This window comes from Thalassophryne amazonica, chromosome 6 (assembly GCF_902500255.1).
Source record: "Thalassophryne amazonica chromosome 6, fThaAma1.1, whole genome shotgun sequence".
Classification (NCBI taxonomy): Eukaryota; Metazoa; Chordata; class Actinopteri; order Batrachoidiformes; family Batrachoididae; genus Thalassophryne; species Thalassophryne amazonica.
This window is the reverse complement of record NC_047108.1, coordinates 66701824-66725658: the sequence shown is the minus strand read 5'-3', so window position 1 is coordinate 66725658 and position 23835 is coordinate 66701824. Positions and strand designations below refer to the sequence as shown.

At 40.3% G+C, this 23835-nt stretch overlaps 1 protein-coding gene across 1 annotated transcript in view; it reads right to left on the bottom strand.

Moving 5' to 3' along the window:
* Positions 1 to 17605: 17605 nt before the first annotated feature.
* Positions 17606 to 23835, bottom strand: part of huwe1 (HECT, UBA and WWE domain containing E3 ubiquitin protein ligase 1) — a 201263-nt gene continuing 195033 nt past the window's right edge. Inside the window, 2 exon segments of the mRNA XM_034172372.1 lie at positions 17606 to 18473; positions 18575 to 18765. Of these exon segments, the coding sequence (XP_034028263.1) occupies positions 18371 to 18473; positions 18575 to 18765 (294 nt within the window). The 3' untranslated portion in view covers positions 17606 to 18370.

The window sequence follows — 23835 nt, the reverse complement described above, 5'->3', positions numbered from 1 at the left end:
ACCCTGGATAGTCACGGTTTGGAGGATTTAAGAAAATTGGCCAGATTTCTAGAAATGAGAGCTGCTCCATCCAAAGTGGGATGGATGCCGTCTCTCCTAACAAGACCAGGTTTTCCCCAGAAGCTTTGCCAATTATCTATGAAGCCCACCTCATTTTTTGGACACCACTCAGACAGCCAGCAATTCAAGGAGAACATGCGGCTAAACATGTCACTCCCGGTCTGATTGGGGAGAGGCCCAGAGAAAACTACAGAGTCCGACATTGTTTTTGCAAAGTTACACACCGATTTAATGTTAATTTTAGTGACCTCCGATTGGCGTAACCGGGTGTCATTACTGCCGACGTGAATTACAATCTTACCAAATTTACGCTTAGCCTTAGCCAGCAGTTTCAAATTTACTTCAATGTCGCCTGCTCTGGCCCCCGGAAGACAATTGACTATGGTTGCTGGTGTCGCTAACTTCACATTTCGCAAAACAGAGTCGCCAATAACCAGAGTTTGATCCTCGGCGGGTGTGTCGTCGAGTGGGGAAAAACGGTTAGAGATGTGAACGGGTTGGCGGTGTACACGGGGCTTCTGTTTAGGGCTACGCTTCCTCCTCACAGTCACCCAGTCAGCCTGCTTTCCCGGCTGCTCGGGATCTGCCAGGGGGTAACTAACGGCGGCTAAGCTACCTTGGTCCGCACCGACTACAGGGGCCTGGCTAGCTGTAGAATTTTCCACGGTGCGGAGCCGAGTCTCCAATTCGCCCAGCCTGGCCTCCAAAGCTACGAATAAGCTACACTTATTACAAGTACCGTTACTGCTAAAGGAGGCCGAGGAATAACTAAACATTTCACACCCAGAGCAGAAAAGTGCGGGAGAGACAGGAGAAGCCGCCATGCTAAATCGGCTAAGAGCTAGTAGCTACGCTAAGCTAGCGGATTCCTAAAAACACACAAAGTGAATAATGTGTAAATAATTTAGAGGTGATTCAGCAGAAGGAGTGCTTTAGTTAAGGCATGTAAAGATTACACTGGGAAACAAATCGGTCATAGTTCAGTCATAGTTCCAGCATCTCTGCAGCAATCCACCAATCAGGCCTGTATGGTAGAGTGGCCAGATGGAAGCCTCTCCTTCGTGAAAGGCACACAGCAGCCTGTCTGGAGTTTGACAAAAGCACCTGAAGGACTCTCAGATCATGAGAAACAAAATTCTCTGATCTGATGAGACAAAGATTAAAATCTTTGGCGTGAATGTCCGGCATCATGTTTGGAGGAAATCAGGCACCATCCCTACAGTGAAGCGTGGTGGTGGCAGCATCATGCTGTGGGGATGTTTTTCAGTGGCAGACTTAACTGGGAGACTAGTCAGGATTGAGGGAAAGATGAATGCAGCAATGTACAGAGACATCCTGGAAGAAAACCTGTTCCAGAGTGCTCTTGACCTCAGAATGAGGCAACGGTTCATCTTTCAGCAGGACAATGACCCTAAGCACACAGCCAAGATATCAAAGGAGTGACTTCAGGACAACTCTGTGAATGTCCTTGAGTGGCCCAGCCAGAGCCCAGACCTGAATCCGATTGAACATCTCTGGAGAGATCTGAAAATAACTGTGCATTGACGCTCCCCATTCAACCTGATGGAGCTTGTACTGCAAAGAGGAATGAGCAGAACTGCCCAAAGATAGGTGCACCAAGCTCGTGGCATCATATTCAAGAAGACTTGAGGTTGTAATTGCTGCCAAAGGTGCAGCAACAAAGTATTGAGCAAAGGGTGTGAATACTTTTGAGGGAAAAAATGAATTTACTCCATTTTGGAATAAGGCTGTAAAATAAAATGTGGAAAAGGTGAAGTGCTGTGAATACTTTCTGGATGCACTGTATGTAACAGATTTCTGTGTAGGCTCTCAGTTGTCCAGGTGGTTTCCATAGTAGAGAAGCTTGAATCTTCGCCTGGACTGGGTTGCTTAACACGAGGACGTTTCGCTTCAAATCGCAGAAGCTTCCTCAGCTAAAATTCTTGCTCTAGTGGTCTGACTTCTGTCTTGACTCTTGTCGAGAAGAAGTTTCACTATGTATGTAACAGTTAAAAGTAAAAATAATAATTATAACTTACTAATTTAGTCCACTCAGCACATCCTTTGGGATCAGATCTTGTAATTCCGTTGGAATTACATGACGTAAGGCAGATCGTAAATGCAATGGGCGGTACCTTGTTTGCACTTGTACTGGGCAAATTTGCTTTTTCCACTTTTGAAGCCCATGTATGCAGTTGTGACAACCAACCACTGAACAATAAGGACCACTTTGTTTACAAACATGGTTAACAGTGAAATATGATTGTGTTATTTGACACAGTCACGGTGCATTTGTGTCGATAATGCCGACTTGGTTTATTGCAGAAAATAAAATCCATTGCTAGCTTCCATCTTGGACAAAACTTCCAACTGGCATCAGGCATTTTATCTCCATGAAACGTGTTGAAAATCTGGTAAGCTGAAAAACAATCTAATTGTCTATATATTTTATTCTGAAACACATTTTTTCATATAATAGCAAATGTTTAGTGTGGAGATTTAAGGCGATGTATACACCATGGATCCAGAAAGTATTCACAGCGCGCTTTACTTATTCCACATTTTATTATGTTACAGCCTCATTCCAAAATGGATGAAATTCATTTTTTCCCCTCAACGTTCTACACACAATACCCCATAATGACAATGTGAAAGTTTTGTTTTGTTTAGATTTTTGCAAATTTATTAATAAAAAAAAACTAAGAATTCCTTTGACTTCATTCTTGATTTGTGCTCTGACATGCACCGTCATCTGTGGGACCTTATAAGTAGGCAGTTGTGTGTCTTTCCAAATCATGTACAATCAATTGAATTTACCCCAGGTGGACTCCAATTAAGCTGTAGAAACATCTCAAGGATGATCAGTGGAAACAGGATGCACCTGAGCATCCTGTTTCCACTGATCATCCACTGAGCTTCATGGCAAAGGCTGTGAATACTTGTGTACACGTGATTTCAAATATCAATTTTTTTAAAAAAAGAATCTTTTTTTAATGTTGTCATTATTGGGTGTTGTGAGTAGGATTTTGAGGGGAAAAATGAATTTCCAAAATGATTTTGGAATAACGCTGTAACTAGAGCTGGGCAGCGTTTAAAAATTTTAATCACATGATTTCCATGATTAATCCTGATTCATTGCATTGTTAGACACAAAATCCAAAAATGAATTCAAAAGTAGTGTATAGCACAATTTTATTTTAAATGTTCTGTCATATGAAAGAAAGTGCCATAACATTAGTTCTGCAAACACTTAACAACAGCATTTTGTTTATGCAGTTGCAGTTAAATAAAAATAAATAATGGTTACCCAGTGATGTCCAGTAGTTCCCAGTGAGAGCAACAGCAGGTGCACACTGTAAAGTTGTGGCTTTGCACGTTGTAAAGTTGTGGCTTTGCAGTCCTCTCCTTTATGGTGCGTTGCAAGGGAATTTCATATGTGCCGTCATTTGCTGCGATTCTCAGAATGTCTCTCAGCCCAACGTCCTCCACAACACTAATCGGCCTGCAGTCTGTAGCAATCCATTTCACTGTCGCATTTGTGAGCTTCTCTTTTCTTTGTTTATCAATAGTTCTTCCACACGCTGCATCTAACGTGCTGCAGTGTGTTTCATTGAATGATTTGCTGGTATCAGTTGTGTGTGCTGCATTTAGGTGATGTTTAAGACTCGAAGTACTCTGCTGATAAGAAAATACAGCGTTGCAGTGGCTACAAATAACTTGGTTCTGTCGACTACGCCATTTGGAAGCACTTTAAAATGGCCATGTAAAAATTACGTGCCATTCTCCATGTTTGTTGGTTTATCAGCCAATTCTTTTCTTTTCCGGTGTTAGGGACTCGTCACACCTAGGGATGGGTATTGATAAGATTTTATCGATATTGATGCCATTATCAATTCCGCTTATCGATCCGATTCCTTATCGATACCCCTTGTGAATTTTCTGTGTACTAAAAGTAGGCTTTACAGGTTTTCTATGTCAACAACATTTTAAATTGGTCACTAGGTCCTTGATCTCTGGACATAAATAAAAAATAAAATCTGTAGTTTTTGTCAAAAGCATTTCCTTTCAGACATTTTGGCATGAATGTCTCTCCATACCTCTGAGCTGAGCTCAGCCAGCTGCTGCACATCAGCGCAGGACGTCTCGTTTTGAGAGAAAAAAACATTTTGATTGATTACAGTTTGTTTGTATTACAATGTTTGGAAGGAGGTGTCATTTGATTTAAGCGGCGTTTCGCTTTAAATTTATTAATTCCGACTGGACTCTATCATTCTAACTTGACTTGGCAGCCGCACAGCGTGTGGAGCTGTGTGAACACAACGGAGGAGTGACTCACAATTGACATATTCAGGGATGAAAGTGTTAAAAAAAAAAAAAAAAAAAAAAGTTGAAGCACAAAATTACCCCCAACACCACCCGCACGGAAATATTTGAATTCCAGAAGCTCTGAAGAGCAATCTGGAGCTATTCCAGACAATAAACTGCAGTAAGTGCAGCATCTATTTTGGTGAGAAAAAACCCAACTTTCCTTATTCAGATTCATTCCAGTAGTATTCTGCTCTTACTAGGATGCAGCAGTTTTCTAGCTTGGCAGATAGTTCTGGAGGAAATCACTGAAGAAATTAACAAATTAAAAATATGGTTTGACTGAAACAAACTGTCATTAAACTTAAATAAAACAGGAATGAAGTGGAGGTGTAAGAGTCATTAGGTGTTCACAGGAAACACATTTATTTCTATATGTATTTATTTATTTTCATTGTTGCTGGTGATGGTTTTATCTTTTCTGTTGTGTTTTGTTTCATTAGGTTCTTTTTTTCTCTTTCTCTAAAGATGTATTGTAACATTCCATCCATCCATCCATTTTCTTCCGCTCTCCCCCTCTAGCTGCCACCTTATGGTGGGGGAGTTTGCGTACCCGGATGATCCTAGGAGCTATGTTGTCGGGGGCTTTGTGCTCCCTGTAGGGTCTCCCAAGGCAAACAGGTTCTAGGTGACGGGTCAGACTAAGGGCAGTTCAGAACCTCCATGACCAGTAAAAAATCAAGGACCGAGACGTCGCCCGGTATGGTGGAGCAGGCGCCCCTCCCTGGAGCCAGGCCTGGGGTTGGGGCTCGCGCGTGAGCGCCTGGTGGTCAGACCTTAACCCATGGGGCCCGGCCGGGCTCAGCCCGAAAGAGTGACATGGGCCCGCCCTCCTGTGGGTTCACCACCTGCAGAGGGGGCCATGGGGGTCGGGTGCAGAGAGGATTGGGTAGTGGTCGAGGGCGGGTGGCCTGGCTGCCCGGTCCATGGTCACAGCCCCTGGCTGTTGGGACGTGGAATGTCACCTCGCTGGGGGGGAAGGAGCCTGAGCTTGTGCAGGAGGTTGAGAGATACCGACTAGAGATAGTTGGGCGCACCTCCACGCACAGCTTGGGCTCTGGTACCCAACTCCTGGAGAGGGGCTGGACGCTTCATTTTTCTGGCGTTGCCCACAGGGAGAGGCGGAGAGCTGGGGTCTCCGCCTCATCTATCAACTGTTTCAGAAGACCATAACAGGTCGGTTTAACATAAAAATATTAAATATTACTCCAACATATGCTCTTCGGGGTTTTAGCGGGGGAAAAATTAGGATAAAGCGAAATAAAACAATGAATCCACGAATCGTAGATTGAAGCACTGCTTCAATCTGCGAATCACTGCTTCGATTGGTTCAAGGTTCAAAGCAAAGCCGCGCTGCAGAAAAAAATCGTTAAGCAAAAAGCTTACTGATGTCGGTGGATCGAATCATTTCTTAACGATACCCGAAAGGAACCAGTTCTCGATACCCATCCCTAGTCACATCGGTTCCTGTGAGCACAGCAGCCAGCAACAGACTTGCAAAACAAAAGCCTGTGAGCAACAGACTCTTACAAAAAAAACAAAAAAAAACACACAACTGCGTTAAGGCGCGATAAAAAATGGTTGGCAGCAATAACATGTTAATTTGCCCAGCTCTAGCTGTAAGATAAAAAATGTGGAAAAAGTGAAGCGTTGTGAACACTTTCCGGATGCTCCGTATGGACCCCTTGCAGTCACGTGACCTGGGCACTTCCTGGTCACTCCGCATGGTCATGTTGCTGGTCACATGTAGTGCTTCCAGGATTATTTACATGAGAAACAACGTACATACTGCAAAGTGTGGGACAAGCTTAGAGATAAACTCATATCTGAACCTGATAGCGGAGTAAGTGAACATACCAGGCATCTGTCTGGTGCTGAATTACACCGGTACAAGGAGAAAATTGCCATTTTGCGTGCTTGTGACCCGTACACAGCGCCGGGCATGTTGCTTTCTTTGTTGAGTGCACCTGGAGCAACACTGCCAGTCTTGATTTCAGCGACATCATGGTGTAACTCATGGAGAATCCTTCACCGTACACCTTACAAACAATGAAAACCTACAAGAGAATGGACAGCTACAAGTTCTTCAGAGCAGGCTTGGTGAATGATGCAAAAAATCTGGAACCTTCCAAGAAGCTCCATCTTATCACCATACGTACACTCAGGCTCAGCATGCTATGGATTTAATAAGTTTAGGATTGAAACTGATGTTCCCTCACAATGCAAGTGGTACACCTCAACCAAATATCCCTAAGAAACTTTTCATTAGACAATGTCAAACTCATTCCAGCTGTACTCAAGAATCCTAAGAGACTCAGTACCAAAGACAACATCTTAGGTTACTGGTTAACCAGGTTTCCCAACCAAACAGCAAAGCAGGACACACCAGGACCTGAAAAACTTGGATCTTCATTCTCCTGCAAAGGTATGCATCAGTATCACCAAACACCTCTGTCCAGTGGCATCATGTGTCCATAAGCTCTTCCCATGCATCTCCATTTCAAAAGCTGAGGTTCCAAAAACATGAAAGTCAGTGCAGAGAGAAATTAATCTTTCTACAAGTTTGACAATTTCACCACATGCAGACACACCGCTGATAGCCAAGTATATGCTATCCATTGAAAGCGTGGATCTTTGTCTTGATCAATGAAAATAGCAAACTCAGACATGATTCCTCACTCGCATGTGGGACCGGAGTCATTTCTGTAATTAAAAGTCCAACCATTTATTTTTTTCACACTGTGCTCAGACTCGGACCCGCAGCCTGACGTGCACCTGTTAAATCAGACACAGCAAAATGCTGTGATTTGACACTTTTCTGCTTTTAATCTTTCGTCTGCCGTCATATTATAATAGTTTTTCTAATAGTTTACAAATGGATCAGAAAAGTCTGCACATTTACAGCACAAAGTCGGCAAAAGATGAAATTGTTCATCTTACTGTAGCGGGATGAAAGTCCCGGGTCCCAATTGAAAAGACGTTCCCGCTAGCTTGGCTAACGGGGAGTTCCCCTTTGGCTGACCTGGTAGAGGAACGATCTTTTGGTGCGAGCCGCGTGGGTTCGATCCCCCACCGTCGTCCCGGCCATGAAGGTCCTGCTGCTTCATTACCTTTGATTTGGAGGTGATGATGGCAGAAAGAAAAGCTTTTTGAGGGTCAGATTAGTCCAGAATAAAGCATAATCCAGAGAAAGAGAACTTTAAAACTGTCGCGCACATCGGCATCATGACAAGGAGTTACAGAGCTGCAGCTGCATAAATCAGGCTTTAAATTAATTAAATAAATCATCATAAATTGTAAATTTATGTAAATTTGATAGATTAATTACTTTTATATTTATTTTGATAATACCTGTACCTGGATGTGTTGCTGTATGTGGTTAAATGATTTTTTTTTAAATGCTGAAAACAAAAGGTTCAGCGCAGTTGGGCCCAAAATGGCGCCATGTTCTGAGTTGACTCCACTCTCTTAATTAAGGCACTCTAGACTTCACAGCCCCACCCAACACCCAGCCCATGCAAATATCAAACAGTGCAAAAGCCACAACAGTTCCTGGAATTCAGAGACACTGTACTCACAGTGCCTGTGTACAGACTGCTTATGATATCCAGCAACAAACCAGAGATCCTGCATATTTTCAGATGTCCAACATGGCAGCCTGAACATTTGAATCAAACATTTTACAAGAAACCAGGCTGCAAGTGAATGTCTTTTGGTGTTATTTTCCAACCCAACCTCACGCCAGTTCATGATGGCATCATGAAAAGTGATTTATCTATTAGTTTGTGATACCGTGATGAAATGTGTTACAATTCTGTGATAATGTCACAAAATTTGGGGTGACACAGGAGCTCTTAAAAATAGTGACTGAAACTTGACGCGTTTCATGGAGGTATCACAAAAAAAAAAAATAAATAAAAAAAATATGAGCCTGGGCTGCTATTTTCAGTCTTTTGGAGGGATGCACCATTTAGTCGTTTCATACTTCAGCCTTTTCTGGAGTTGTACTTTTGTTTTCATACACTCGTCTGATCTTTCCTTCTGTGATCGTTTTTCCCCTCTTTTGTGGTACAATGTTTGGGTTTCTCCATGTTTGTGGGCATGCACTCCATCTCATCGTTGGATTGCTTTCCACACCTCCCTTGTGTTTTCTCAGCACTTTAGGAATTCTCAGTTTTCAGTCTGTGTCAGTTTGTCTGCTGTTTGTTCCTGCTTTTTTTTTCTGAATGTTCATCGACCCTCTGTTGCTATTTTTGCAGTCGCTCACATTCATCCTCCTACTGTAATATGCAACCTTTTGTGTTGTTTTAATTTTGGCTTCAAATCCACCATTACATCTAATAATATACCCTATTTTATTTTAATGATAAGATAAAAGTATGCAAGGATGTCCATCTGTCAAAGGTAAAACAAAAACCCTTTAGAGAAATTTTCCAGACAGTTGGAGCAATAAGGATGCAGACAATCTTTACAATCCTAACAGGGTTAAGCAGCTGCACAATACTGCATATTTTCTAATATGATGGCACTGAATAAAAAGCAGCAATGTGCTTCCTCTTAAATGCCACAAGATGCCCACTGCTGTGCCACCGAAGGTAGATATGGCACTTTGCAGGTGATATTTGGTAAACAGACATTAACCACAGATACCCGGAAGCACAGAGAAAATAGACTTTGACCTTTACAATAGACAGACTGTCATTTCAGGTTTATGTCTGTGCCTAAAGGCCCACATATACTCACCTGAGACACACTTTCCCCCGGCAGACTCCTCTGTCTAAAGGACACAGATATACACACAGTAAGTCAAATACTCAAATGGCATTGTGAAACCAAAACATTGGTCATGTGGTGATCAGCACCTCTGCTCAGAATAAACAGTCTGCTCTCCCTTTCAGGCAGAGACGTCATCCTAATCACGAGCTGATGACACAAGACCACATAACACACTCTCCAACATGTCACACTGCCGCCAGAGCTGAGGTCTTCTGTCCACCTTGATTTGTCAACTTGCTCTATTTGCTTCATGTTAGAAGCAGGACGTACAGTGCATCTGGAAAGTATTCATTTTTCCCCCTCAAAATTCTACTCACAACACCCCATAATGACAACATGGAACAAAAATAAAACAAGTATTCATACCTTTTGCTAAGTACTTTGTTGATGGACCTTTGGGAGCAATTACAGCCTCAAGTCTTCTTGAATATGATGCCACAAGCTTGGGGCACCTACAGTTGTATGCAAAATCGTGAGGATAACGTAATGTCATGATGATGAAACTCAGCAAAATTAAATGATTTGTTAACCAGCTTGTAAATGCTTGAATGTACGTTATTAACATGACGATTATCTATCATTCTCTCTCTCTCTCTCTCTCTATATATATAAGCGTGCGTGAGTTGTAAGTACATAATACAATTGTAAATATTTTAAAAGTACATGCATGACAAGGAAGTGAAAATTATTTCCATTGTGGCCCATTTGAAAATCAAATGACAAAATAGAAGTAATAATATAAAAATAATATTGATAATAAAGATAATATTAAAAGTGTGTATATGATAAGATCCTAAACAATTTATAAATACATTAACACAGTAAATTAACATAAAACATTATTTAATTAACTGGGGAAAAGGGTTCAGTTCTTTTAAACCAATATAACTAGTGTATTGCCCATGGATCCCCACGGGCAATACACTAGTTATATTGATTAGCTTAGTGTTATATTTACTCTCCATGCTGGTAATTATGCACAAGTGGCGAGTGCGAGAAGCACTGGTACATGCTGGAATCCAAAGCAAGAGCAGAGATTGCAGCAAACAAGTTCTTCTCAAACAAGTGAGTTCAGGCTTTGGCTGCTGACGTCACTTACTTTGATGTTAATAATTGTATGAATTTTATAGAGTTTAGAATAAAATAGAATGCCCATTATTGTCATTATACAAAATGTACAACGACATTGGAGAGAGCTTCTCCTTTGTCAGTGCAAACAGATAGGTATAACATCCTATAGGACAGTGCAATGAAAATCTATGTACAAATATAAGAATATATATCAATATAAATACATATATGTATTTTAATGTTGTGATGACCATCACAGGCATTACATAAATACATTGGGTGGGAAATGTAAGCTCATTTATGATGAAGTCAACCACAAACATTATCTCTGCACCATCAAGCTGATAGCATTTTATTGAATCACTGTCATTCTACAACCCCTGGCAAAAATGATGGAATCACCGGCCTCGGAGGATGTTCATTCAGTTGTTTAATTTTGTAGAAAAAAAAGCAGATCACAGACATGACACAAAACTAAAGTCATTTCAAATGGCAACTTTCTGGCTTTAAGAAACACTATAAGAAATCAAGAAAAAAAATTGTGGCAGTCAGTAACGGTTACTTTTTTAGACCAAGCAGAGGGAAAAAAAATATGGACTCACTCAATTCTGAGGAATAAATTATGGAATCACCCTGTAAATTTTCATCCCAAAAAAATAACACCTGCATCAAATCAGATCTGCTCCTTAGTCTGCATCTAAAAAAGAGTGATCACACCTTGGAGAGCTGTTGCACCAAGTGGACTGACATGAATCATGGCTCCAACACGAGAGATGTCAATTGAAACAAAGGAGAGGCTTATCAAACTCTTAAAAGAGGATAAATCATCACGCAATGTTGCAAAAGATGTTGGTTGTTCACAGTCAGCTGTGTCTAAACTCTGGACCAAATACAAACAACATGGGAAGGTTGTTAAAGGCAAACATACTGGTAGACCAAGGAAGACATCAAAGCGTCAAGACAGAAAACTTAAAGCAGTATGTCTCAAAAATCGAAAATGCACAACAAAACAAATGAGGAACGAATGGGAGGAAACTGGAGTCAACGTCTGTGACCGAACTGTAAGAAACCACCTAAAGGAAATGGGATTTACATACAGAAAAGCTAAACGAAAGCCATCATTAACACCTAAACAGAAGAAAATAAGGTTACAATGGGCTAAGGAAAAGCACTGTGGATGACTGGATGAAAGTCATATTCAGTGATGAATCTCAAATCTGCATTGGGCAAGGTGATGATGCTGGAACTTTTGTTTGGTGCCTTTCCAATGAGATTTATAAAGATGACTGCCTGAAGAGAACATGTAATGGGGCTGCATGTCAGGTAAAGGCACTGGGGAGATGGCTGTCATTACATCATCAATAAATGCACAAGTTTATGTTGATATTTTGGACACTTTTCTTATCCCATCAATTGAAAGGATGTTTGGGGATGATGAAATCATTTTTCAAGATGATAATGCATCTTGCCATAGAGCAAAAACTGTGAAAACATTCCTTGCAAAAAGACACATAGGGTCAATGTCATGGCCTGCAAATAGTCTGGATCTTAATCCAATTGAAAATCTTTGGTGGAAGTTGAAAAAAATGGTCCATGACAAGGCTCCAACCTGCAAAGCTGATCTGGCAACAGCAATCAGAGAAAGTTGGAGCCAGATTGAAGAAGAATACTGTTTGTCACTCATTAAGTCCATGCCTCAGAGACTGCAAGCTGTTATAAAAGCCAGAGATGGTGCAACAAAATACTAGTGATGTGTTGGAGCATTCTTTTGTTTTTCATGATTCCATAATTTTTTCCTCAGAATTGAGTGATTCCATGTTTTTCCATCTGCTTGGTCTAAAAAAGTAACCGTTACTGACTGCCACAATTTTTATTCCTGATTTCTTACAGTGTTTCTTAAAGCCAGAAAGTTGCCATTTGAAATGACTTTAGTTTTGTGTCATGTCTGTGATCTGCTTTTTTTCTACAAAATTAAACAACAGAATGAACATCCTCCGAGGCCGGTGATTCCATCATTTTTGCCAGGACTTGTACATATGGAGAATATCTCTCCTCCCTCGGTGTCTTTTCTGCCATCGTCTGCTTAAGACACACTTAGCTTTCCTAAAAGTCCTCCACCCTACTCTTAACAGGTGCTTTGTGACCAACTGTCATCTTACCAAATTCTAAGAAATGTCTAAGAATTTGAGGAATTCTAAGATCTTTCTTAGAATAACATCACTGGGAGCAACTTTTAGCCTTAGGCTGCTTCGCGGATATGGGTCCTGACATTCACGGTAAAGTTCAATCTTTGTCTCATCAGACCAGAGAATTTTGTTTCTTATGGTCTTCAGGTGCCTTTTGGCAAACTCCAGGTGGGCTGCCATGTGCCTTTTACTAAGGAGTGGCTTTCATCTGGCCAGTTTACCATACAGGTGTGATTGGAGAATTTCTGCAGATGGTTGTCCTTCTGGAAGGTTCTCTCTCCACAGAGGAATGCTGGAGCTCTGACAGAATGCCCATTGGGTTCTTGGTCACCTCCATGACAAAGGCCCTTCTCCCACAATTGCTCAATTTAGACGTGCACCCAGCTCAAGGAAGAGTCCTGGTGGATCCAAACCTTTCATTTACAGATGATGGAGGCCACTGTGCTCATCATTGGGACCTTCAAAGCAGCAGAAATGTTTCTGTACGGTCCCCAGATTTGTACCTTTAGACAATTCTGTCTCAGAGGTCTACAGACAATTCCTTTGACTTCACGCTTGGTTTGTGCTCTGACATCCACTGTCCACTGTGGGACCTTATATGTAGACAGGTGTATGTATGCCTTTCCAAATCATATCCAATCAACTGAATTTACCCCAGTTGGACACCAATTAAGCTGTAGAAACATCTCAAGGATGCTCAGTGTAAACAGGATGCACCTGAGCTCAATTTTGAGCCTTGCAGCAAAGGCTGTGAATAGTTGTGCACATATGTGAATTATTTTGTTTTAAATAAATTTGCAACAATCTAAAAAAAAAAAAAAAAAATTCACATCATTATGAGGTATTGTGTGTAAAATGTTGAGGGAAAAAAAAAACTGAATTTCATCCATTTTGGAAGAAGGCTGTAACAAAAAATGTGGAAAAAAAAAAACTGAAGCAATGAATACTTTCTTGATGCACTGTACATGGGCAGCAACATGTTTCATTTCGGTATACCTTGTCTGAAAAGTACATGTGAATTTGCTGCCACCTCCTCACTTTGATTTTTTTTTTTAGCACAGAAGACTTTAATCAATAATAATATGCACATATATGCATAAGTGACTTTAACAAATTCAATGTTTCACAAACAAGAAGGCTTGCAGTAACATTTTCTGTTATCATCTGAACAAGAAGTATAGGAGAAACTACAGCACATTTATTATTGTCAATGCTACTTTTTTTTTTATAATAGAGCAGAAATCAGACAGGAAGGATCAGCTACAACCTCATGTTTTTGTTTAATTTTTTCTATCTTGTTCTATTTATAATTGATAATACTGTGAATGTTATTGTGGCTGTTTGATATTGTATTTCCCGAAATAAAGTTATAGGGGAAAAAAGTTGTTAAGAGTCACTGATGCCATTCAAGGGTGATTCTTAGACTACGGGCACTTATGTCCTTTGATCATATTGTATGAAAAACAGGAAAAAAAGGGGAAATTTCACACTTTTATAGTTATATTTACAATGAAAGTGTGTTAAGAAATTTGTTCGAGTAGTCTATGATGACTTTTTCACCTTTTTTTCCAGCATCATTATATGCAAATATTGCCATTTTGTGCTTGTCCCACACCCAGACTTTTGATCTTCAATGATAAAAATGAATGGTAAAGAAACGTTTTTTCTAATGTTTTAAAATATCTCAATAAAATATCAGTAAAATAATCAAAACATAATTGGGGTATTCAATGTCATACAACTGTTGTGATTTTTTTAAACAAAATGTAATTTCCACCACAACACTAATGTCCATTTAAACAGTTTGTATGAAAGATTGTTTGGGTAGTTTCTATGGAGATAAACAGTGACATCAGAGCACATGTATATAGCGCCAAATCACAACAAACAGTTGTCCCAAGGCGCTTTATATTGTAAGGCAATGGTGTGGTGGAAATTACATTTACAAGGCCAATAGTGCCCGTAGTTAAAGAATCACCCACAAACATAAAAACAGTAAAATAATTTAAACTAAAATGCGTCTGAAAAAAATGTCTTTAGTTGCTGTCTAAAAGCATCTACAGAATCCAGTGAGTAAAGGGAACAGGGAAGCTCATTCCAGAGGCGAGGTGCCACAGCTTTAAAGGATCTGTCCCCTCGAGTTTTGAAACAAGTACGGGGAACCATCAGCAGGTTCTGATTGGAAGACCTCAAGCTCCTGCTGGAAACATAAGGCTGGATCAGGTCCTTTATGTATTCCACTGCATGCCCATGTAGAGCTCTCCTCAGCCAATTAGAAACATTAAACCAATTACTCTAATGAACTGATTTAGTGACTTTGCCCATTTGAGCTTCTCTCTAAATGAAGGCTTTTATCATTTTGTTCTGAGGGCTACATTATTGTGATTTATTCCAGAGATGCTGAAGACAGCAGGTAAAATGTATTAGCCTGAAAGCTTTCTGGCTCATAGTCATTAATGGAATCCAACGGCCTTCAGTTCCTCCAAAGCTACACTATCGCTGAACAGGGGAAACTTATTGATACACTTTACTACTGTCGAGCTGAACTTTCCATTTTGAATGCAGACTACGAGTCAGAATATGTGGCTCCTGTTTTTTTATTCCTGCCAGTGGTTATATCGGCCAACTTGATTATATTTTTACCTACATTTGACACGATTACTCACAACGTAATGCAGATTTAAAAATGTGAAGATTGATCCCATGATGGAATGTATACCTAAGTTTTAGATTTGATCCATAAAAAAAAAAAGGAGGGGTGGTGGGGACATCAAAGTACAATGAAACACCAACACATCATCTGAGAACATGCACCAGACTAAGGAACTGCCTGTGGTCCTATGCAGATATTCATTTGTAGCGGCATGGTGGCTTAGTGGTTAACACCGTTGCCTCACAGCAAGGAGGACCTGGGATTGCTTCCCGTCTGAAAAAAAGAAAAAAAAAAAAACCCAAAGTTTTATTTGTGTAGTACAAAGAACAGCACATTTTATTGGAGGTATACATTCATGAAAATGGCTGGGAAAAGCTCATGTTGCTGGACAGATGCATTTGTTCTTTCAGCATCTCCCATTTTTGCAGATTTGATGTGGATCTGCATGTTGATTTGGCACAGGTTTAATGCCAGATGGCCTCCCTGACGGCTCCACATTCAATAGAGTGGGTGCTGGTGGTCTGGAACCAGGAAGGTTTCCGTTTGGAAAGTGCACCAACCACTTACTTGGCCACAGTACCGCCCTGCTGGACAGATGTATTTGGTGACAAGTTATCTTTGCAGGAATGAGAGACTTGGACACTAGTGATTTAAGGCAATAACTGGATGTCTTTGGTACCATTTGTTTCCCTGTGTACCGCTGGAATGACTGACACACAAGGAGATACTCGGGGAAGACTCCGATGAGGAGTGTCATTTGAGTTGTGAGGAAACGCCTACTATATTTTCAAAATGTGGTGCATGCTGCCGTCTGTTTTCCAGCAACCAGGTGCCGGAGTGTTGCGGATCCCAGCAAGTGGAAAAGGCTGACGCATAACCTGGCTGTGGCAGACAGATGGCTACTTTGCAGGACCTGGTGTGGTTCTGTGATGTAGTGATTTGCAGCAACAGTGCATGCTCCCAGACTAGACCTTAGGCACCAAATGCTCTCTTGGCCCGCCCGACATTTCTAAATACTTACAGACTAAAGTCATTCCAAAGAAACCATTTGAACTGTTGAACCAGTAACCCCAGTCTTGAGGCAGCAGTAGTAAATGTGTAACAGTGACTGCTTTGGAATGCATGGTTGAAATTGTGGTTGTAATGCTCACCACCCAGAAGAAAACTTACTGCCAACAGCTCATTTGGTGGCATCACTGATGGCCGTTTCCAACAGCTGCACAAAAAATTGCAACTGAAATTTCGGAGAAAACCAAAAGCCTCTAATGCATAACTATAGTTTTTCGATAAAATATTCAGTAAAAGCTGCTGCCAGGAAAATCCCTGCCTAAATTAATTTTCTTTAAATTGCAAAACAAAATGGTCACACTAACAGATGTTTACATTGTGTGTAAATCAAGCATAGCAAACAAAATTGCATACACAAGGGAAATGGGGGGGTGCAAGTGCCTGGCTGGTTAATGTACTGTAACGTCTGAACTTACTGGGGTGTCTGAAATCCCTGCATGGCAACGCTGTAATTTAATTTATTATGCCTCAGCACACAAATCACAAATAAGTCACTCCTATTCTGCGAACGTGTGGGGGTCAAAGAAACAGTAAAGGGACACTGGCAGGGGTGGGCGAGGATTTGTCAGAGGTTCTCAAGTGGAACAAATTCCACATGCAGGAGCAGGTAAAAGGAGCAGGAGAGAGGGGAGGCCAGAGGAAGAGGTAGCAACATGTGCCACAGCCACACAGGCACCAAAATCCAGAGATTAAACAAAACTATTCCTTACAGGCAGTTTAGCTTGAAATGCTTATTCACCAAGACATTATTCAATATATGTCATTAAAAATCCCTTAAATTGAAGTGTCAGGATACAGTGAGTGGCATTTTTGTTTTTAAAGTCCATGTCTCATTTTTATAATGCAGCACTTGATTCACAGGAGAAACAGAGCAGACTTTTTTCCTCAGTTTAAGTTCAGAAATTGGTTAGTAGAAGTAGTTGAAAAGTAGTAATTCATGATATACTACATGAACATGAGCACATGAAAGTCGTGTTAATAGAAGCCGCTCTGCCCTGTAACACGCAGAAAATCTCCTGCCACAAAGATATGGATGAAAACACCAGACCAAACAATTAGTGCTGAAGACTATTTGAAGCTGCAGTGCATGCTGGGTACAGCTGCAATGAGCTCCTCTGCTGCCCCCCCCCAACCAGTTTTAAGCCTGAGGCCTGTCAGTGCATGAAAAAGGCACAGTAGGACACCCTCAGTCTAATCAGAGACAACACTCAAGGTATCTTCTTGTCAGGGACCGTTTGAACGTGCTACAGCTGAGAAATGTGCGACTGATCACTTGAAAGAGAATAATCATAAATGATTATATCATCATATAAATCTGAATATATTCATAAATGTCCATTAATGACTGGGGTCTTTTTGATCATTCGTTTTGGATGACTTCACTGCAAGTGATTGTTAATAACGCTGGTAAAAGAGACAATGCACGCAATTTTATGCATTTATTCATGTAGTTATTCCACTTTGATTCAAAGGCTCAAGGCTGGTTCAGCGATTTAATAGCCAAAAATACTCTAGATTTTTTTTTTTTTGTTAAATCTCCTTCAAATTCTCTCTTCATTTTTGTACCATTCTTCCTTAAAAATGCCACAAAACCTTGAAAAGTGCATTTTTTGTGAATATCTCAAACTTCTCAAGTTGTTCATACCCCCCCCTCCCCCCAATAAAAACGCTTCCCATCATCAAGGCTTGAGGTCACAAATTCGCAACAAGAAACCACCAACATTTTTCCCCAAAGGTTTTATAACCATCCTATTCAAACATTCTTTTTTTTCTTTTTACACAACCAGAGAACAAAAAAAGATTAAACATAAACTCCCAAAACCTTTTGTACAGAGAAATCAAATTAAATGAAGATAATGTCTCATATTAGTCCATGTTTTTAATCCTCTGAATCCACACTTGCATTTGTCATGAAATTGAGAAACAAGACACAGGTGTGTCAGTGTGAGGCTCTCTGTGGTAAGCAGTGTCTATCAGTTCATTTCACTTGCTGGTTTGAGCTGTTTAATATGGAAAAGAAACCAGTAAGTCTAGGCCATTCAACAAGTAATCCAGTAATGTCAATGTATGTATGTATGTATGTATGTATGTATGTATGTATGTGGTTATGTGGTTGTGTGTGTGTGTGCGCGCGTGCACGCATCAAGTGGAGGCAAATTTAAACCAAGAGAACGCATGAAGAAATCTTAGTTTAAGCCAGTCCAAAGCCCTCTGAGCATTCCTGAATGGCCAGCAGCAGCATGTGTCTCAGCTTTTCATAGCTCTCGTAGGCTGGCAGGTCCAGCTGGTTAAAGCTGAAAGTGGAGTGAAAGAAAGAGAAAAAGAGAGAGAGCATTAACAGGTTTTCACCATCCCATATTCTCCTGTATGTCTGGTATGCTTGCTGCATGTTTACCAAGTGTGAGCAGATGGCAGACGGTCTGTTGAGCGGTCATCACGGTGGATCTGGAACTTCTGGATGCCGTTCATGCCCTCCAGAGCAGCAAAGCCCTGAAGAGGCACTTTGGATGTGCCAGTAACAAACTGCAGGAACTTGGCCCGGTCTGCCTGATCAAAAGAGCGCAATGCTCTCCAGAACCACTGGATCTAAAATTATGGTTAAATGTTAGATCGGGTTTGAGGAGGACAAGCTTTCATTTGCTGCATCTCAGTCTGGATAAGACCTCAATACCATACCAGTCTGCACCCTCATCTGGTTTAGAAATGATTTCATGCTTTTACAGCAACTTGACTGTCAATTCTACCATGTGCTGTTATTGGGAGATGAAAAATAAAGGGTGCGTTTTGATGATGGGAGAAAACGGGAGTGCCCATTGGGTTACACAGAGAAAACATTCCACACAGAAAGGATCTGTTCCCATATCCATGAAGCAGCCTAAGGCTAAAATTAGCTCCTAAATATGTTATTCTAAGAAAAATCTCATTTCTTAGAATCTTTCCTTGGCAAGACAAAAGTTGTTCACAAAGCACCTTAGGCCTTAAGAGAGCTCCTAAGGTGCCAAACTGTTAAGAGTAGAGAGGAGGACTTTTAAGAAACCTAACTGTCTTAAGCAGAGAAGATGGTGGAAAAGACAGAGGAAGGAGAGCTATTCCCTGTATGCTGAATGACAGTGATTAGTAACACGCTACTGGCTTGATTGTGTTAATGTATATATAAATTGTTTAGGTTCTTGTTACCATATACACACACTATTATTTTTATTATTATGATCAGTATTATTAATATTATTTTATTTTTATTATTACTTCTGTTTTGTCATTTGATTTTTAAATGGACCACAATGGAAATAAGCATTTTCACTTTCATGTCATGCATGTATTTTTAATTGTAAAATGAATTAATAGAATTTACAATTATATTATGTACTTACACTGAACTTACTAAAACTCATGCACGCACACTTTTAATATATATGTAACTGGCATGTATGTTCAAACATTTTCAAGCTGTGTACGAATTCATTTAATTTTGCTTATTTTCATCATCATGACAAATTATTTTCACAATTACACGTCTTCTTAATACAGTTCAGGTTATAAGAATGGTTGATTTCACTGTCCATTCATAACTAGGCGCGTAGAGCGCGCATTTGTGTTCTTTAATTTCTCCTTCCCTTTTTGTGACAACCAATCACAGCTCTTAGAGGACTGTGTCATACCTAGCAACGGTGTCCACCAAGCCGGTGTCCACTCCTTGCTCAGAGTTGCTCTCAGACACCTTCTGGCTCACTCTTAGGCCAAGATTCCTTGCCAGGAATTTTTAGGCTGCGTTAGGAGTTCTCTGAGAGGGCATCGAGTTGCTTAATAAATACGAGCCCTGGGCCCATATCCATTTCAAAATAAGCAAATATGTGCACAAAAACAATCAAGTTTATCAGTTTGAACATTAAATATCTTGTCTTTGTGGTGTATTCAATTAAATATAGGTTGACGAGGATTTGCAAATCTTTGTATTCTGTTTTTATTTACATTTTACACAACGTCCCAACTTCACCGGAATTGGGGTTGTAGAATAACATCACTAGGAGCTTTTTTTTTGTTTTGTTTTTTTAAGCCTTAGGATGCTTTGTGGATACCGGTCCTGGGCTTTAGTAGAACAGAATCCACTGTACTACCTATAAACAGCATATATAACAAATGTCACAAGCAATTTTTTTTTCAGTTTTCAAATGTGAAAAATGGATGTCATGGTTAGCAGCCAGAATATGAGTAACAGCACAAAAATAATTTAATGGTGCACCAAACAAATGACATTTCATCAATATCAAATGAAATACATTTCATACAGCTAAAATACATTTTAAGCAGAGCCTGGCTGCACAAACAACTCAAAACCGAGTTGCTTTTAGCAATCATTTGCTAAAAGCAAATGACTGCTAAAAGCTTGTTCTGCTCCTCAGCTGCACTGTATCTTGTATTGCTGGGAAAAAAAAGAGAAAAATTAAGCTTTACCTTCAGTGTTTGTTTTTTTGTTTTAGAGCTTGTAAGACACGGAGCTGGGTGCAAGGCTAAATAAAGAGATGCTGCTGTCATCACAATAACCCAGTGCTATAAATATATATGTATGCATATGTGTGGACAGAGAACACAGAGCAAGGTTCAGTTTGTCACCACTGCTCTTAAAAACAAAACAAATACACACACATATACATATCCATAACTGGCGTATTTCTGCATCTGACAGAAAAACCACAGAGACACTGTGGTATTATGTAAGCGTGTCACAATACATGTATTAACAGTACGGTACACGTGACCGTTCGGGTCACAAAACTGTACACAAAATACATGGTACGACTCTGCACAGTATAACTGTACATGTGCATATTTGTTTCCATAAGTCACCAACATTTTATCTCATATCCATAGACTGTGCGTCACTAGTTTCATGTTCTGTGTAGGAGGCACGATCTGCTGTCTGTGTGTGAGGCGAACAGAGGGAAACAGTGAGCCAGCCACGCAGTAGAAGCAGGCGACTGGATTGTTCCAATCAGAAATTTGGGAAGCATAAATGGAAATGGTTAATTTACCTTTTCTTCCGAATTATGAAACTAAAAGTGAAAGCGTACAAATACGCATTTGTGTTGAATCAATATTCCCAGATGAGATCAGACCTACTAAAATTGTAAGAGCTTATTTCAGAATTCAGGCACCCACTCATGAAACTGACAGTCTAGATTTGTAAATAAAGGGCCGTAACTCTGGTAAATTGGGCCCAACTCGAGCGCTATGATAATATGCCTATTACCAACCTATAACAAGGACTTGTACTTCACAAATTTCCTCCTAAAACTGTGAGATTGGTTGATTTCAGAACGCTTATACCCTTTTTGGGAGGGAGGGAGAGACAGACGGACACTGCCAAGACATAATCCCCCTTCAGGTCTTCGGTACTCCTAGTATAATGTTATTTGGCTGTCAGACTGGAGGCTGTACTGCCAGGTTTTAGAGGACAAATGTCAGAGCCAAAACAAAAATGATTTTCTTTACTCCATGGGCTTATAGTGTAATTGTTAGTGGAACAAATCAAATCAAATCCATTTTATTTATATAGCGCCAAATCACAACAAACAGTTGCTTCAAGGCGCTTTATATTGTAAGGCAAAAGCCATACAATAATTACAGAAAAACCCCAACGGTCAAAAGGACCCCCTATAAGCAAGCACTTGGCGACAGTGGGAAGGAAAAACTCCCTTTTAACAGGAAGAAACCTCCAGCACAACCAGGCTCAGGGAGGGGCAGCCTTCTGATAGGACTGGTTGGGGCTGAGGGGAGAGAATCAGGAAAAAGACATGCTGTGGAAGAGCGCAGAGATCAATCACTAATGATTAAATGCAGAGTGGTGCATAAGAGCAAAAAGAGGTGAATAAAAAGAAACAGTGCATCATGGGAACCCCCCAGCAGTCTAAGTCTATAGCAGCATAACTAAGGGATGGTTCAGGGTCACCTGAACCAGCCCTAACTATAAGCTTTAGCAAAAAGGAAAGTTTTAAGCTTAATCTTAAAAGTAGAGAGGGTGTCTGTCTCCCTGATCCGAATTGGAAGCTGGTTCCACAGGAGAGGAGCCTGAAAGCTGAAGGATGTGCCTCCCATTCTACTCTTACAAACCCTAGGAACTACAAGTAAGCCTGCAGTCAGAGCAAAGCGCTCTATTGGGGTGATATGGTACTATGAGGTCAATAAGATAAGATGGGACCTGATTATTCAAAACCTTATAAGTAAGAAGAATTTTAAATTCTATTCTGGAATTAACAGGGAGCCAATGAAGAGAAGCCGATATGGGTGAAATATGCTCTCTCCTTCTAGTCCCTGTCAGTACTCTAGCTGCAGCATTTTGAATTAGCTGAAGGCTTTTCAGGGAACTTTTAGGACAACCTGATAATAATGAATTACAATATTCCAGCCTAGAAGAAATAAATGCATGAATTAGCTTTTCAGCATCACTCAGACAAGACCTTTATAATTTTAGAGATATTGCGCAAATGCAAAAAAGCAGTCCTACATATTTGCTTAATATGCGCATTGAATGACATATCCTGATCAAAAATGACTCCAAGATTTCTCACAGTATTACTGGAGGTCAGGGTAATGCCATCCAGAGTAAGGATCTGGTTAGAACACCATGTTTCTAAGATTTGTGGGGCCAAGTACAATAACTTCAGTTTTATCTGAATTTAAAAGCAGGAAATTAGAGGTCATCCATGTCTTTATGTCTGAAAGACATTCCTGCAGTTTAACTAATTGGTGTGTGTCCTCTGGCTTCATGGATAGATAAAGCTGGGTATCATCTGCGTAACAATGAAAATTTAAGCAATGCCGTCTAATAATACTGCCTAAGGGAAGTATGTATAAAGTGAATAAAATCGGTCCTAGCACAGAACCTTGTGGAACTCCATAATTAACCTTAGCCCGTGAAGAAGACTCCCCATTTACATGAACAAATTGTAATCTATTCGATAAATATGATTCAAACCACTGCAGCGCAGTGCCTTTAATACCTATGCATGCTCTAATCTCTGTAATAAAATTTTATGGTCAACAGTATCAAAAGCTGCACTGAGGTCTAACAGGACGAGCACAGAGATGAGTCCACTGTCTGAGGCCATAAGAAGATCATTTGTAACCTTCACTAATGCTGTTTCTGTACTATGATGAATTCTGAAACCTGACTGAAACTCTTCAAATAGACCATTCCTCTGCAGATGATCAGTTAGCTGTTTTACAACTACCCTTTCAAGAATTTTTGAGAGAAAAGGAAGGCTGGAGATTGGCCTATAATTAGCTAAGATAGCTGGGTCAAGTGATGGCTTTTAAAGTAATGGTTTAATTACTGCCACCTTAAAAGCCTGTGGTACATAGCCAACTAATAAAGATAGATTGATCATATTTAAGATCGAAGCATTAATTAATGGTAGGGCTTCCTTGAGCAGCCTGGTAGGAATGGGGTCTAATAGACATGTTGATGGTTTGGAGGAAGTGACTACTGAAAATAACTCGGAACAATCGCAGAGAAAAAGTCTAATCAAATACCAGCATTACTGAAAGCAGCCAAACAAAGATATGTCTTTGGGATGGTTATGAATAATTTATGAATAATGAAAATGAATAATAATAAGTGGATATGAAGTAAAACCTGCAAAAACAGTCCTCATGACA